Below are 16,746 nucleotides of genomic sequence, written 5' to 3'. Positions count from 1 at the left end.
GACTTAAGCTAGAGTTTTTAACTCAAATTTGAGAAAATGCATTTTGCAGAATGAACTAAAATCGATATTAAACTCAAACATAGTAGACAATTTGAATTTGGTGGATAGATTACTTACGTTGTTTGGGCTCTTTTATTAAAAAAATGCAGTTGAGTTAAAAATTCAGCTGTTTCAATTGTCCAACTCAGTTTGAAATCTGAGTAAAGACTTAAGTTTGTTTTGAGAATTTTACAGGTGTCAACATCTGTTTTATTAGAAACATAAAGTTTCACAGTAAAACTATACTCTTAAATGTTGTGTTCCTCATTATACAGAAGTTGACATCAATAAATGTCCTCCCCTTCTGATGTTAAAAGGTACCAATATAGAGAGACCATAGATAAAAATACTATAGGTGGGAAACCTAGGAAATCCAGGATCCTCTTCAATTCGGATTACCAATAACCCTATCATAAATCTGGGTTACAATATTTGATCTTATCAGTTTACCTTGATCATAATGATGCATGGTTTAATCATGGGTTTGTCTGGTCCAGAGTGCCATGTGATAACTATAATATGGGTGACAGCAGCAGTAATATCATGAACCTGCTCACTGACTGTATGTCCAGTTTAAACTTGAAACAAACAATATCGGATCATTACAGAAATTTATGGATGTCAACTGCTGTAATACATGTATAAGGATCATGGGATTTCAGAGTATATTCTTCTGTCCATCATGTGGAAGCTAGCAAGCAGAAATCTTATATCAAACATGGCAGAAACAACAAAATAAATAAGATAATAAAGGTGGACACTGAACGAGGGAAGTCATTATTCAATTGCTGCTGATTGGTAGTAGCAATGAGTGAGTGAGTGAGTGAGTGAGTGAGTGAGTGAGTGAGTGAGTTGGGTTTTACGCCGCGTCTAGCAATATTCAAGCAATATCATGGAAGGGGGACACCAGAAATGGGTTTCACACATTGTGCCCATATGAGGAATCAAACCCGGGCCTTTGGCATGACGACCTAACGCTTTAACCACTAGACTGTACCACCGTAGGTATGAACAAATGCAAGGCAGTGACTCCTTATATCTCTAAATAGATAGTTAACCGTAATACTTCATAATACGATAAACTACGGTACACTTTTCGAGAACCGGTTCACCCGATACGATCAGCAATTTCCGTGACCATGATCGGTAATTTCCGTGATGTAGTAAAAAATACTAATAACATTTGTACTTCCTGTATATTATTATACATTAATTAGTTTTGAGAATGTTTATTGGTCATATAATTTCATATGCGTGACTTATAAACCATATAAATAAAACAAAATAGAATTGGTACCGGCATTCGTTGTAGGGGTGAACACACCAAAATGGCCGACGCCACCACAGAAGCTTTTTCTGTGGTTCCAAAGCGAAGTCTTCAGTTTGGAAACCTTTTCAATTGATCTCTTGTACAATCACATCTAAGCCCTGACAGTGGTCAGTGCCATTGTTTCAAAAGAAAGGAAACAGTAATTTCATTACCTTAAACCATGTGTTACACTTTCACAATATATTGCAATACATATTGCAATACGACAACACATATCATAATATATCGCAATACGAAAATTTAGGCAATACCCGACCTATCTCTAAATCAGATGTTTATAAACTGTGACTGTTAGTTAAGTAGTGCATTCAAGAGGTCCACTTGTATTCAAACATAAATGAACGTTAACATGTGTCAATTACAGTTACAAACTTCAGTTATTACCAAATGTGTAATGTGAGAAAAATGTCATTTCAATGCGTTAACAAAATCCTGTTGGCACGGGATGTAATTGGGAACATGTGTCAATGATCAACAGCCTACAGTCCAGTATCGATCCTATCTTTGTATCACTTCCAATGCTATCACCGGCCAAATAACATGATCTCCAGCTTAATTACTTTCTGATGGCCCTTGCCTGTGCCCATCTCCCGTCTAGCACATTTACTTGTCACTGAAGCTTTTAACACCACCAGGACGAATCTGGTAATCAATCTTGCCTATACATCATAGATGTCTCTTTTAACATGAAAACATATCCCCTCAAATACTGGAAACGTTTTATACTTTATGGATAAACGTATAATACTTTATGGATAAATACTGCTAATACTACACACCAAATCTGCTCGTAGTGCCAATTATCACGAACTTTGATTCCAAATATCTGGTCAGTATGTTTTCATGACATATACATACATGATCACCAAGATGTTATATGTATGACAGCTGCCAGCCAGCGAAGAGAAATTGAATATTAGTCTGCTGTGCTTAGAACATAAATTAAATCCTAAATTTTCTGAAAAGTGTTCATTCAAAGTCATTAACCAATCTTAACTAGTCAAGTTTCACTTCAAAATGTGCATAATAATAATAACTATTTCAAATCATCTATAGCAAGTCACAGTTCCAAGTTCCCATCCTTACAAATAGTTCCTGATCAATTCAATGCAAATTGAATGCTTCTATACCACATCTTCATGAATATCATTTTCGTGAAGACAGTAAGCTTACATGAACAAATGATATCATTATATACCTTGATCCAATATTCAATATAAGACAAATACTGAATCAGCAGGAAAGTTCAATGCTAAGCAACTCCCAAACCAGCTGACAGCATCTCTGGTGCTTTCCCAATGCAAGCAATTTCTGCATTGCTGTGACCCACTATAGACAGATTCAGAGAACTTGAAATCTCATACGTAGTATGTCTATCAACAATAGCAATATAATTAGTCATCAGCATATGACAGTCAAATTAACACAAACAAAACAATAAATGGTTCATTAATCAGTTTGATGAGGTAGGCTACTGTGACCAGACATAACCAGCGTATCGGTTTACAAACTACACCTAATCTCTACTGGTGTGCTTCAGTGAAGAAGGAAGTGTAGCATCACAATCATTTCTTGTTTTCCAGAATTAATGTCAGGGACAATATTTCATGTATGTCACAATGTTGAACTAAAATCCATAGGGACATTGGCTGCAGATCTTCATATTGATTAACCCATGAATGTGGGTACAGAACTTAGATATCAGTGATTATACCTGTAATCAGAATAATGTCATAAAAAAGGTCCTAAAGATTATTTTTCAAATGTTGTCGAAGAATGTCTAATCAAAATTTGAGAAAATCATGGAAATGTATCAAAGCCATTGTCTCAAGCAAAATCAGTGGGTAAATATGAGATTCAAACACATGACCAGCGGATCCTGCAAGGGGAGTAACTTTGAACAACTGAACATATAGACATCCACACACATCCCACACATGACTTTCACAAGAACCTGTGTCTGCTTCTGTAGTGTGAACAGTGAAATGAAATATGTATTACAGGCTAAAACATAATTTTCATGTGCAATTTTAAAGAATTATTTTGTGATCATTATCATCATTATTACAAGGTATGCATTGTCATGCCCTGCATCTGAATTTCAACCTTGTCAAGTGCATATGGTTCTAAACTACCTACATGGGTTCGCTTAACTGCACCTGTCAGGAAAAGACCCAGCCTTGTACACAATGTCACCTCGTAAGCAATGAACCCACTTAACAGAATTATTTCATGATTACAAAATACCATACAAAACATATAAACAACGCATTTTGGTTGTAATTTATAGACTTAATAATAGTCACAAACTGTAACCAAGGTAACAGCAACACATGCGGAAAGAGATTTCATTGGTGAAATAATGTGTTTACTTAACATCTGGCAAACATATGCACATTTATCACAACAACAAATACTTATTGTGGGTCAAATCTTAGCTAATGTGAAAACCATGTCCCAACTATTTGGCAAGGTGAGGCAACACAAACCAGTTCACATCCTACAATGTCTTATAGATTTTTGCTGAGACAGAGGGGCCTGCTCTGAACAATCTGTGTAGGTCAATGAGCAGCTGAGTAACCTCAACACAATAAAAGTCAACTGTCCTTGGCGCTGGGCTAGCCTCACAATTACAACTGAAACTGATCATAGTGAGACCCTACAATTGTTGGATAATGACCATACCAGTCTTTCACAGGAGCAAATAGGATTTGTCTTCCAACGTTAGAGACCGACTAACGAGCTCATTCCCCTCCTTGGTGGTAATTTCACTGTCAGAAGGAGCAAGGTCTCTTTGACCTCTCAATCCAGCAGGTTGTTTCCATATTGCAATTTTTTTACGAAATAAATTCAATTTATGCTGGCAATTCCAAACATACTGTCCATTAAAACTCTGTCCTATCTAAAGCTCGGTTTTTGTATCATAGGGAGAGGAAACAAAACTGCCCTCTTTCATTTGTTGCTGTTCATGAAATACTGCACTTCCTTGTGATAATCAAACTTATAACACAAGGAAATGAGTGTATATCATGCACTTTGGAAAAACATCCTGGTTACAAACAAAGATCCAGTGAGTTCATAGGGTTTTCCTTAATGTACTAACCATGCATGACTTTTAACGAATATCAAAGCATTCATACAGAACATATCAATAAGAAAGCATCCAATATATCCTTGAGTAACACTATCTACTATATTATTTTGCAAGTCAAATATCTTTCATTCATTCCGAAGATTCCAAACAGATCAGACAGGGCCAGTCTATATTTAGTTTCTGTTCATACCTTATAGCCCAGAGGAGAGTAAGCAAACTCCAACTGAAGCTTTAGAGTAATCAACAAGATAAAAAAATGTAATTTCATGTGAAAAAGTGTAATGTTAACGGTAAAAAGAGCTTTTTTGCTTTTCATTAGACCTTGCTTGACAACAGTGATGTATATGGACAAAGCTCCACATGTTCATAAAATTCATTATGTGAACGAAATTAACAGGGTTTGTTTCTTTTGTCAGAAAGACCATGTGGTGTTTCGAATTCCAAAGTAATACGGTGCAGAGGCAATTAGTTCCCTATCTGAAGTCGAAAATTCTGATCAATGAAATTACTTGAGTGTGCCTTAATATCACAATCAATGACACTTTGTGTCACAAGGTAACTATGTTCAAACTGTGAACTGAAAGCATGAATCTCGTTGGTCAGTGTTGTCTTGATGTAGAATGCTTCATGTGTCTTGTATAGAGCTATGTTTAATCAAAGTAGACACTAACACCGTTGTCAACCTAAAAGTGACTACAACCAGGTGAGGAGAGTTAATCAAGCAACAGACTCAATCAATCAACTTTTCAATTGGCTTCCAATCAGCTTGTTTATGATTTAATCCTTATTTTACACTGGCTTCAAGACTTGTGCTATTTTGTTGTTACACCTCTCCCCCTCTAGTTATGACTTACTTCTTGTCAATTACCAGTTCTTGTTGTTAATCGGCTGCTTGTCACTACACGCTATGCATACATACTTTTCATCACCTGGCTGAAGTCACTTTTAGGTAGATAACAGTGTAAGAATCTACATTGGAACATAACTCTATACAAAAATGAAGACATTGTTATCCTTAAAGTTGTATGCTATGTTATTTACTCTCCAACGTTAAGAATACTGATCGAACAATGATCACAGGACATTTGTCATTTATTTCACTTAATGATGAAGACATTTTCCATATTCAGAACGAACAGTTGAGCAAATTGAGTTTGCTCAAATAATCTGCCTAAATAATGAAGATCTCCAAAAGTGTCCATCACTTACCTCCCTTTACTTCTCCATTTGTACAAATGGCCGACATGGACAATGCAGTAAGTGTGGTGACAACGCCAGACAGGAGGATGATGACCGAAGTGAGGCCCATGCCAGCCTGCCCTACTACCCATGACAGGCGGATGAACAGCATCACACCCCAGATGTTTAGCAGACATCGTACCTGGACACACAAGAAATACACGGCTGAAACTAACATGCTCATCTCGAAACCATCTTGAAACTAGCAAAAGAAATTGCAGTCTGGGACCTTTCATCTTAAATCAACAATACATGCATTAATTTTTTGTTTATAACACAATAATGACAGATTATTTTCTGGTCCAACACTGATCTTGTAGCCAAACCGCGAGCTGGCTAAGGTGCCAGGCTAGTGATCCAGCGAGCTTGAGGTGTTGGGATCGAGCCCACCTGTGACCGGGTGTAACAACCTCGGAGTCAACTTTGTGTGCAGACTCTTTCAGTGTTGTCACAACCCGTAGTGTACGGTACACAACCCTGTCCAATAAAAGAACCCACGAATCCGTTGGTATATGACCAGATGGTGGCCACATGAATACGTGCAAACACCAAGTTGCGGGTACAGCAACGTGCAGTGAACTTGGACAAAGTACTGTGACTATGTGTCCCAGTCCACCCAGCTGTGAATGGGTACCTCGTTAGGATGAGAAGGCCACAGTAACTAGGTGCGCCTAGTGGCTGCAAGAGTTGTATGCTCCCCAGGGAGTTGAGATTGATAACACGATGTGCCGTTGAGACTGACATCCAATGAAAAAATACCAGCGCCTTGAGCAAGCACTAGTTGCCTGGATATGTGCACTATATAAATATCATATAATAAACCAAACGCAAATTCTATAAATGTTTCAAATGCGGAGCTATCAATGAATGTTGGTTAAGTCAAAGGCACACAAAATGTATCCCAAACGATATTTTCAGGAGAATAAGATAGAAAGTTTTTAACTAAAGTAAGGTAGGTACACTCACCAGATTATCTTGTCTTGAGGTTTCGAATGTCAAAAACTGTCTCCAGACTAACCTAGTCCATACCTATCAATAGCCAACACTCACCAGAACGCCTTTGATCCAGCCAAATTTCAAAGCCCCTTGCTGTGGCTTCTTGTCAGTGGTGATCGCCACAGTACTGTCACTGACCAATCTCTCTTCCCCGACCAGGAGGGGATCTTTGTGTCTACCCCGAATTTCTTCATCATCCTGCAACAGAACATTAGATCATTATGCTCAAAAGTAATGTCTAAAGTCAATGATATGGACATTATTGACACGTTCAGGGGTGGAAATAACCCATTGTCCGATGCCCGAGTCCAGTGTTTTTTTCTGTCGGGCAAGCAGATTTGTATATCACACTGTACCGGTGTCCAGTTGATATTCCAATGTTAATTATGTTGTTTATTTAAAAAATCAACAAGTAAATGGCCGGTATAGTGGAAAAATTATCAGGGCAAGTGATTTTACATGTGCCACTGTACCGGAGTACACTAGCAATTTTAAAGTTATTTCCACCCCTGACGTTAACTTAATGAGCATTATCTTTACTCATTAGGTTTACTGATCGTATACTGTGTTTACAGGAGTTTAAAAATAACATTTTTAGTTGAGCAACTGTACATGATGGAATTCACTTTAATCTGGAGTTCAATGCGGAAAAAAATATTACTTAAGCTTAAGGTTCAATACACCACACCACTTTATTACATAACTGGGCCCTCCTATTACCTGCAAGGTTCCTTACTAATTAGTCGTGTGGATTTACAGTTCAGTAGGACAAAGTAAAACTCTGTATGACAACAACCAAAAAGATTTACTGCCACCTAATGGTTTTGTAATATCAAACTATATCGATGGACACCATATCATCATGGGAATTTACCATTGGGGTGAATGGTAATCCAATGACTTCATATTGGTGTCTAGACCACTACTTTCATCCATACATATTCAAATAACATAATGCTATGTGTATCAAATATTCAAAACAATGCCAATACAACTACTGGGACCAACAAACATCCAACTTTCATCCATGCATCACAGAATCAGACCAATGTTGCTACATTATGCAGCTCTCACAGAAAATAATTGGGTTGTTCAAACAGGCAGTATTCAGTCAAAACACAGCTACCAGTGCAATGCAAAATAACAGGTATCACATATAGAGTTATTCACAGTATACCTTGATACTGCCAAAAACAAACGTATCTCTTGAAGCACATCCTACAATTGTTATATATTCTTCAAAGCTCTAAATTCACAGGCTTCTGAAACCACTTAAGGGATGGACACAATGCATGGTTATGGTTCAAGAAAATGAAAAACACATTTCATTATAATTAAAAAAAATATTCAAATTCAAATTCATGTGAACGTTTCGCAGCCACTAAGTATGAAAGTTTAAACAGCACTTAGAAGTGATACACATAAAGGGGAGAAGTTTTGGATATCAACTGCTTTATTTTGAGTCACGACATTTCGGAATATATTTATATTCCTTCATCAGTTCATAATCTTTCGCCAGATTTGACTTATTAAATTGGTTGTCCATTTGACATTGCTATTTTAGTAGCATAAAGGTTCCTAACTCAGCCAGCAGATCAAACGTATCAGAATACCATAGCAGCAACCCATGAAAACCTCAAGACTCTTCATTCTATATTACACTGATATGTGCGGTTTCTTATCAGTTCACTTTTTATTACTAATAAAACCTTTAAAGTACATAAACTCTGGGGAAATGATCAGATCTTTAAACTGTTCTTTTGACAGAGCTGGTGCGATCGATTGAGCAAGGGTCTGCAGTAGAGGGCACCATGAACATCACTTCAGTGATTGATTATTCCAGAAATAAGGTTTCAAGAATAAATCGCAAAAATTCAAATGTCTTTCTCAAGAAAACATGCTTTGTGGTCTGGTGCCAACTTCATGCCTAGGTCTAGATATTGTGACTTATACCATGCATGAAGCTTAGAAATTATCTTTGATGTAATCATCATCAATAACTAAATAACTCTTTTTAACAGTGCTGATTAACAATCACCTCAAACTGCCAATTATGTATACCATAAGAAAAAAAACAAAGTAATTAACAGGAGTAAGTTCCTAAGTTCATATTGCACCACTTTCCTCTATGCTCCTGTATAGTGTATTATTTACATGCAAGGTGCAGAGGGTAATTAATGACTGTATATGAGCTACCACTGAACATGCTGAAGACAGCAGCACAAGGTCTTCACCTGGAGCTCCTTTCCCGAAGCAACCTTTACTAAGGTTAGCCTTAACTCCTATTCTTTAACATTGCACTAAGGTTACCTTAGTGACTTACGATCACCTTAGCGCTTTGTGAAAGGAGACCCTGGTTGGTTACTTTATATGAAAATATTCAGCATGTTCAGGAACCATGCTGCATCCAACTTGCTGTCATTCATTGAACAGGACAACTGATTACCCAAGTTTGTCATTATTAGGTGCAATGGGATACCACCTGTTTACTGCAATACATGATTGCTATAGTACTGTCGGAAATAGAAAAAAACTGTTTTTAGGCTGTTACTCTGTATCCCTAAAATGTACACAATTGCAAATAATATATGTCGAAATAACCCACATCGGCCTAACTGGGCGTTCAGTGGGATGCGTAATACGATATCCAGAAAAGCATGTTTACTCGTAAAATCGGGCAAAACTTAGAGAGAAAAACGATGGCTGCTGAAGACAAGAGACTGACTGAGTTTGGTTTTACGCCGCTTTTAGCAATATTTAACCAACGCTTTAACCATTAGGCTACCCCACCGCCCCTGAAAACAATAGATCAGACTATAGATGGCAATTAGGTCGCTCAGCCAGGTATGACAATGGACCGTCGACTCACCTGGCATGAAATGCACGTGCTGCCTACAGCCACAAGGGGTCATCTCAAAGATATTTTTGTGCTTTTTCATGTGTGTTGACTATGTCTCATCTATTGATTAACATCTAACGTGTCTTTCTGTCATATAGTTTCATATAGTTTATGTCGAGATATGTAAAAGAGTATGATACCCGAAAACCATAGAAACGCATCGTAGTTTATCGGTGGCATGAACACCCGAAGATCGACAGGACTGGATATTATTTGTAAATTGTTATGACGTGCCGTGTACCTCCCCAGCATAATTGCCCTAAAGGATTATCTTATCTTAGCTGATATCTGTATCCCCAAGCCCGACCCCATGTTTTGCTTTTGAGACGACCCCTCCTATCTGTTTCTTTTTTTAGTGACAGTGAGACTGCATGGTAGCTACATCCTTAATAGTTTCGGCATAAAAGTTATTATTTTTTACGTCAGCTATCGTTTATAAAGAATCTACGTCTAATTTCAAATTGTCGAACACTAATTTGCATAAAGCCATGGTCTGTTCCAAATAAGTCTTTTTGGACTTAGAAAAAAAACACATTGCTCATTTCTACACTAATTTCCCATCAGTAAAGTCCCTTATCTCCGTTTCCTATCTCTCTACCACTGAGACTGTAGTTAGGCCGAACTTAGATTAACGGATATTTCACACTTTCACATATCAACTACATAAATTGTAAAGATAAATGAGTAAATACAGTGTTTTTCTATTTCCGACAGTACTTTAATACATACACCATAGTATATTCATTAAATGGTGATCAGTATACAAATCACCAATCTCACAATTCCTTCACAGGCTGTGTGTTAATTATTGGAAACCCGACTGTATACTTGTTAGACACCACTGGACCAGCATTACTCTTTTAAGTCCTAATTCAACTTGCAGCTACCATTATTATCACATGTATCAGTTGTGCAGTAACACAAAGTGTCATATAAGCATCTTTTGGCACTAAACATGCTAAATAGTGGCATGTTCACTCGCCTTTGTCATAGTAGGGGAAGAATACTGGTGTCCTAAAGAGTTAGGAACAAGCACATATCCAGGTTTTTGGTCAGTATGATTCACACTACATAGATGAAACTAAAACTTACCTTGACATTAGATACTGAGCAAGTATATACCTTTTCTACACAACTCTGATTTCTGAACAATAAAAGTTTTATCATAGTAATATACAAAAAAAACACACAAGCAGTTGTCACTAAGGTGACATAATCATCCGCCGTCAATTGTCAAATCAAACTTAAAGAGTAATGAAAGTGAAGGTCATAGTTTAAGATGAAGTTAAATGCCAACAAAAACATGACCAGTCAACCTTTCTTGATATCTTGCTCTGCTCTGTAGCTGTTCAAACACACAAATAGTTTCAAGACTCACTTTGACCTTGACATGAATGTCATGGTGTATGAAATATGCAAAAAATAGTAATAGAGAAATTGCTTATCAAAAAACATTCAAGAAAAGTCTTGAAAGTCTATGAAGAAATTCCAGTGAACCATTCTTGAGATATCTTGCTGACAATCTTAACATGCTAAAATCTTCAAAGTGTCGCTGTGACCTTGAAAATTACGTGATGGTTACCAAACTTGACTGGGCCCTGCACCTTCCCTATATGAAGCCTGGTGTCTAATATGATGAAAATCCAGTGAATGGTTCTTGAGGTATCTTGCTGACAAGCTTAACATGCAGGTTAGCATGCTGAAATCTTCAAAGTGTCGCCGTGACCTTGAAAATTATGTGAAGGTCACCAAAATTGTCTGGGCCCTGCGCCTTCCATATATGAAGCTTGGTGTCAAATATGAAGAAAATCCAGTGAACGGTTCTTGAGATATCTTGCTGACAAGGGTAAAACGTTCAAGTCCCATCAAGGTCACAAAACCTGACTGGGACCTTTCTTATACTGTGATGAACCTAGGTACCAAGTATAAAAGAATCCAGTCAATGGTTCTTAAGATATTCCAATTCGTACGTACGCACGGCCGGAGCCTAATACTATATCCCCCGACTGTCCCTTTCATCCTTAATTTGGGCAATTATTAAGAGTGCTACCAGAATTGTTTTGAAGTTGACCAGATGGCACTATCACTGCTTACTGAACCATGGTACTTAATGACAATACAGTGAATACAACATCGGCAGTCTGCCACTTCAGCCAAAAGTAACAAAAAACATATTTTGCTCTTCCAAGCTCACAATAATCCATACAACAAAACTGTTTAAATGAAGAGCCTGTAAGAATAGTTCAGGCTTGTAGACACAAGAGTAGTTTCTACTTACAGCATGTATCGTATCTGACAAGTGTTACGTTTTACTGATTAAAGCAAGGAACTCAGCTCGGAAATCACGTAATAAAGGCGCTATATATATTTAGAAAAAATGGCTTTGCCTATATATCCAAATTTGTAGTTTTAGTACATTAGCGCACTACTGTTGTCTTGTTTCCTAACTAGCTGATAACATAGTGGACATGTTTTCTCTGAAGGTCAAGTCCTGTTTAGGATACTCAAACAGAACACATGATATGAGAAGGAGAATACCGGCTAACCTATTTCATACATGTGTGGATTATCCGAATACTGAGATTAGTGGTATGAACCAAAAAGAGATTGTGATGCAACCAATAACGATTTTCCGTATTAATGGGAATGAAGACGAATTCTAACATCATGTACATACTTCAAGGGGAAAATTCTTGTCCCAAAATACAACCGACAATAGAGATTGATGGCTTATTTTTTATAGCCGTGTATCAGGTGTACAAACAGATACAAAATCAATGGAGGCCCAACCACAGCCACATAAATTCTATTGGCTGATCATGGCTCTATCAAGGTAGTATTATGAGCCATCATAATCTAATGAGGTAGCTACAATCCAGAATGCCAAGTGGTCTATCTATGACTACCTTGCAGGATGGAAGGAATTCAATGAAGAGATCCACAAGTTGTCAGATAATGGAGTTACCGCAGAAGCCTAAGCTGGTCAAGTAGGTATGGCTGGAAGGGGATATGTGTGCTGCTGCTGCTGGTTTATGGGAAGGTGTGATCTTCTGCGTATCCCCATCTTACCTGTCCTTTTGACTTGTAAAGCCAGAGCTGGAAGAACTAAAATGACCAAGAATCGCCATACATTACTACAATAATGATGCACCTTTCTACAGACATTGCATTAGGACTACCACAATACACCAAGTGTACACCCTCAGCAGCATGATAATGTGATCAGCCACACTGCTGTAAAGCAGGGAAGGGAAATGATGTCATTACATTGTTCTAGAAATTACAGGATCCAGTGCCTGAACATTACAATTGATTACTGTCTACCTTATACCGATGTTGTCTGCAACAAGATGGAATTAGTTGTCATCTGTGGAGTAGTTTCCATTACCCTTTCTATCATCTTCTCCTGGAATGAATTATTGAATCTGAATAATAACCTTATAATTGAATGTGGAAGGATGGATTAATGGTGAAAATACTTAATTGATCTACAGGGTTTACCACACCTACTGTTAATTACTAAGGGGGCACAGGGCTCTCAATAATTAATTGAAATTGAAATTACAGGAAATCTGACCATCCAGTAAAGTAATGAAAAGATGTATTCTGTAGTGCAAGATTAAGTAACTACAATAACAATAGGACTTTTGTATTTCCTGTAAATACCCAGGACAAATATGGTATTATGCAACATATATATATATATATGGCACATATTTCTGAGTTATGAAGCCCTGATTTGAAGTACTATTTCCTCAAAATCTGACATGTTCATTGCAACAGGAACCAGGACATGTCTAACTTCCTTTTCTCTGCCACTGACATGTCACAACTAAAGAATGTAGTGTTGAACCTCAATTGATAATCATAATAATATGTTTTATGACATGTTTCATAATACTAATACACACTCTCTCGATATTACGGCAACAGCAGCTAAACTGAGTCACAGCACACAAAAAATGTTAATGAGTATATGAACTAAAGAGTAGGTATACCATGAACGTAATTGCAATAGCATGACCATTAATTTGCCACACATAAAAAAACATTCATAAATGTTTTGCAGTTTCAAATGTGAAGGAATGAAAACTCAAAATACATGACATTAACACATGATGAAATTTGGTTCAAAATAGGTCATATATTATATATATTCACTGTACAATGACAAACAGCAGAGTAGCGAGCCAGTAAAACTGACCAGCTGCAGTGACCTCTTACTTGTGTAATTTTCAATTTATAAACATTATCACAATCTACAATGTCTGCTCACATATAATTCAATCATCTTAATCAAAATGACTAAGTGACTACAGGTTATTCATGGACGACGATATATGGCAGTGAGGTTGAATTATGATTGATCACACCTTTCCATATCCCAAAGAAATAACAACTATCAACAAGACACACTATTTATTCAAAAACAAAAACACTTTATTTCAACATGTCAGATCAGTGTTATACAGCATTTACCCCCAGCAACATAAATTGCAGACATCGGTTAATCTATTCCGTGGAACGTAAAAGCACTATGACCATGGTAACTTCATCATATTTTTTGGACAGCAATTGGAACACAAGCTGTTACCATCACAAGACCTAATAATTCACATGTTTTACAAATTATTATATTAAACCTGGCGACCTAAAGTGCTGAACTGATGGAATCATAGTGTGCCTGCTTCAGTCATCCAGAAGTTTAAATCAGGACTGTGTGGTATTACCCTGTACTTCAAAATGCATACCAAGGAAACAGTGCAATAGTTCCTGTGTTTAATGTATATTGGGCAAAGACACATAACAAGTTTTGTTACACTTTGTATCATTTATCCATGACAATAGAACATTGTTAACATTCATCATTGCCCTTTGAAATTAGAGGGCTCGAAAAAATTTATAATCTGCACTCGTCCTGCAGGGCAAGTAATATGAAATTTCCACTCGTCCTTCTAAAATTGTACTTGCCCTATGCAACATACTGAAAGTAAATTTAAATTATTTTATTTCAAAATGTTTGCTTGGAATAAAACTACAATAAACATTATTTACTTTGTCTGCTAATTTGGTCACCATTTAAGATAGCTGAACTTCAAAGAAAAAGAAAAATGTTACTTCCCATGGCTTTGTAAGACGATACGCAGTTCAGATTTGAAATATTTGAAAAAACTAGCGGATTACAAATCAACGTAGTGGATATTGTAAACCCAACAAAGCATGAAATAGTGAACTATATTACTTTGTTGAAAATATCAATGACACCTGGCAAGTGCGTTTAATAAATGACAGGATTTTTAAAACATTAGACTAAATTAAAATTTCCACCTCATCTGTTTAACTCTTTCAACATCAATCAACCAGAGGCATTTACTGCCATGACACAGAGTTCCCAGAGACCCTGAGATCTTAGAGGAAGCCTGTGTTTACCAAGGAAAATATCAGCTTAAAAACATTACTGCTACTACATATTATACACCATTTGAAAGGTCTAATACTTCTGTTTATAAATATGAAATATATTTTTTATCATATTATTCAAATAATACAATTACAACGTAATTAAGTTAATATCTAATGAAAATGCAAGCTTACTTTCCAGATAAACCACGAAGGGAGCAAAAAATGCGACGATTTTTTCCATTTGTAACATGTCATAATATCCCCTTACCTTTTCTTTTAAATTTTCATTTTTACGTGATCAGAAAATTATTATAAAGAGATTTCTCAAATAATATGTATGGTCGTGTTTTCCTGATATCAGTTGCTTTCCGCAGCGTGAAATACCTCCGTTTTGGAAGCTTCGTACGGATAACATGTGAGGCAATTCGTTTGATGGCAGGTTTGACGGCAGGCTCTGAACATCAACACTATCACTGCACCCTTGCCAAGAGTATTTTCGCAGTTGTAAGAAGCGTGATTTTATTGGATAAAGATTGGTTTCTAATGACGTTTTTCTCCAACAGTCTGCAATGAGGATGGTGATTGGACAAAATTATGCATGTGACCTAAGGCAGCCAATCATATTGCAGCAATGGATAGTATCCTCGTAAACGAAAACTTTTAGATTCAGACGAAAGTTGTGGGTAAAAAGCATGCTATTCTGAACGTGTTACGCAAAAAATCACCATCTATACGTATATTATGGAACTTAGTGGACGTATCATGCTAGGCTATGACTATTGACAAAAATGCTTCATGCATATATTTTAGCATTAAACATCGTGTCCGAGTGCGAAGTTCGAGGCGACAAAAGCCGAGATGTCAATTGATATAATTAAATTACACGATCGCACAAAAAAAGATGGAAATAGTAAGTTATAATGTACATTTGACAACTTTTATGAGTACTGTTATTGATTTTATTCTTCGGTTTATTAAATTTGTTTAATTATTATCTCGAAACATCGTTACTTTGATTACAATCGGTAATAACAAGTAAGGAATTCCCAATTTTCAAGCTGATCCGACAACATGCATGTTGTGACGATTTTTCTCATTGGTCAGTTTATTAATTATAGCCAATCAGGATATTCGAAGCACTTAGGTTACAAAACCACGCTGTGTGATATCTGTTAAAAAGGATACCAAACGAACATCAAGACTTAAACTTTGCGGTTAGATTTCGGGGAATTTGAAAATACTGCTAATCAGGAATGACGATGTTAAAACTTAAACTTCTGGTTTTGAAAAATAGTTAGGTCAGAAAACATACTCGTCCTCTAGGACAATCAAGATTATGTTTTTCACTTGCCCCAAAAACAAATTTTACTCGTCAATACGAGCATGACAAGGATAGAAATGCAATATTTTCACTAGGTGTCATTATCTGCAGCCATTGGGCACCAGCCAGATAATGTGGGTGTGCCTTTGTGGAATAAGTGTGCCCATACCTTTTGATGATATCCAGCTTGACTTAAAACATCACAAGAATAATGTCATTTCATTTTATTGCTTAATAAATCAGGAAAGATCATATAAACCTGTAAACTTCAGAACAGGATATCCTAAACACTATCATGGCTGCAAGAACAGTTCAGCTTCATTTGTCCTGGAACCGTAAACTAACCCACAAACTATGCTACCAGCCAAAACTGGCATTCAAAATGACCACACCCATGTCAAGCTGTGAGACCGATAAACAGTTTG

At 36.8% G+C, this 16,746-nt stretch overlaps 1 protein-coding gene across 4 annotated transcripts in view; it reads right to left on the bottom strand.

Moving 5' to 3' along the window:
* LOC124291118 (solute carrier family 12 member 3-like) overlaps positions 1 to 16,746 on the bottom strand; it is a 69,653-nt gene that overhangs the window by 37,490 nt on the left and 15,417 nt on the right. For all 4 annotated transcript variants that reach the window (XM_046728017.1, XM_046728018.1, XM_046728019.1 and 1 more), the window contains exons 2-3: positions 6,753 to 6,896; positions 5,673 to 5,844 (exon numbers count right to left, since the gene is read on the bottom strand). In XM_046728017.1, coding sequence (XP_046583973.1) covers positions 5,673 to 5,844; positions 6,753 to 6,896 — 316 coding nt within the window. The remainder of the gene's footprint in view (positions 1 to 5,672; positions 5,845 to 6,752; positions 6,897 to 16,746) is intronic.

Source organism: Haliotis rubra, unplaced genomic scaffold, assembly GCF_003918875.1.
Source record: "Haliotis rubra isolate DU_JTF1 unplaced genomic scaffold, ASM391887v1 Scf482, whole genome shotgun sequence".
In the NCBI taxonomy this organism is placed as follows: Eukaryota; Metazoa; Mollusca; class Gastropoda; order Lepetellida; family Haliotidae; genus Haliotis; species Haliotis rubra.
Note: the sequence above shows the minus strand (reverse complement) of the source record. Positions and strands in the feature narration are given on the sequence as shown.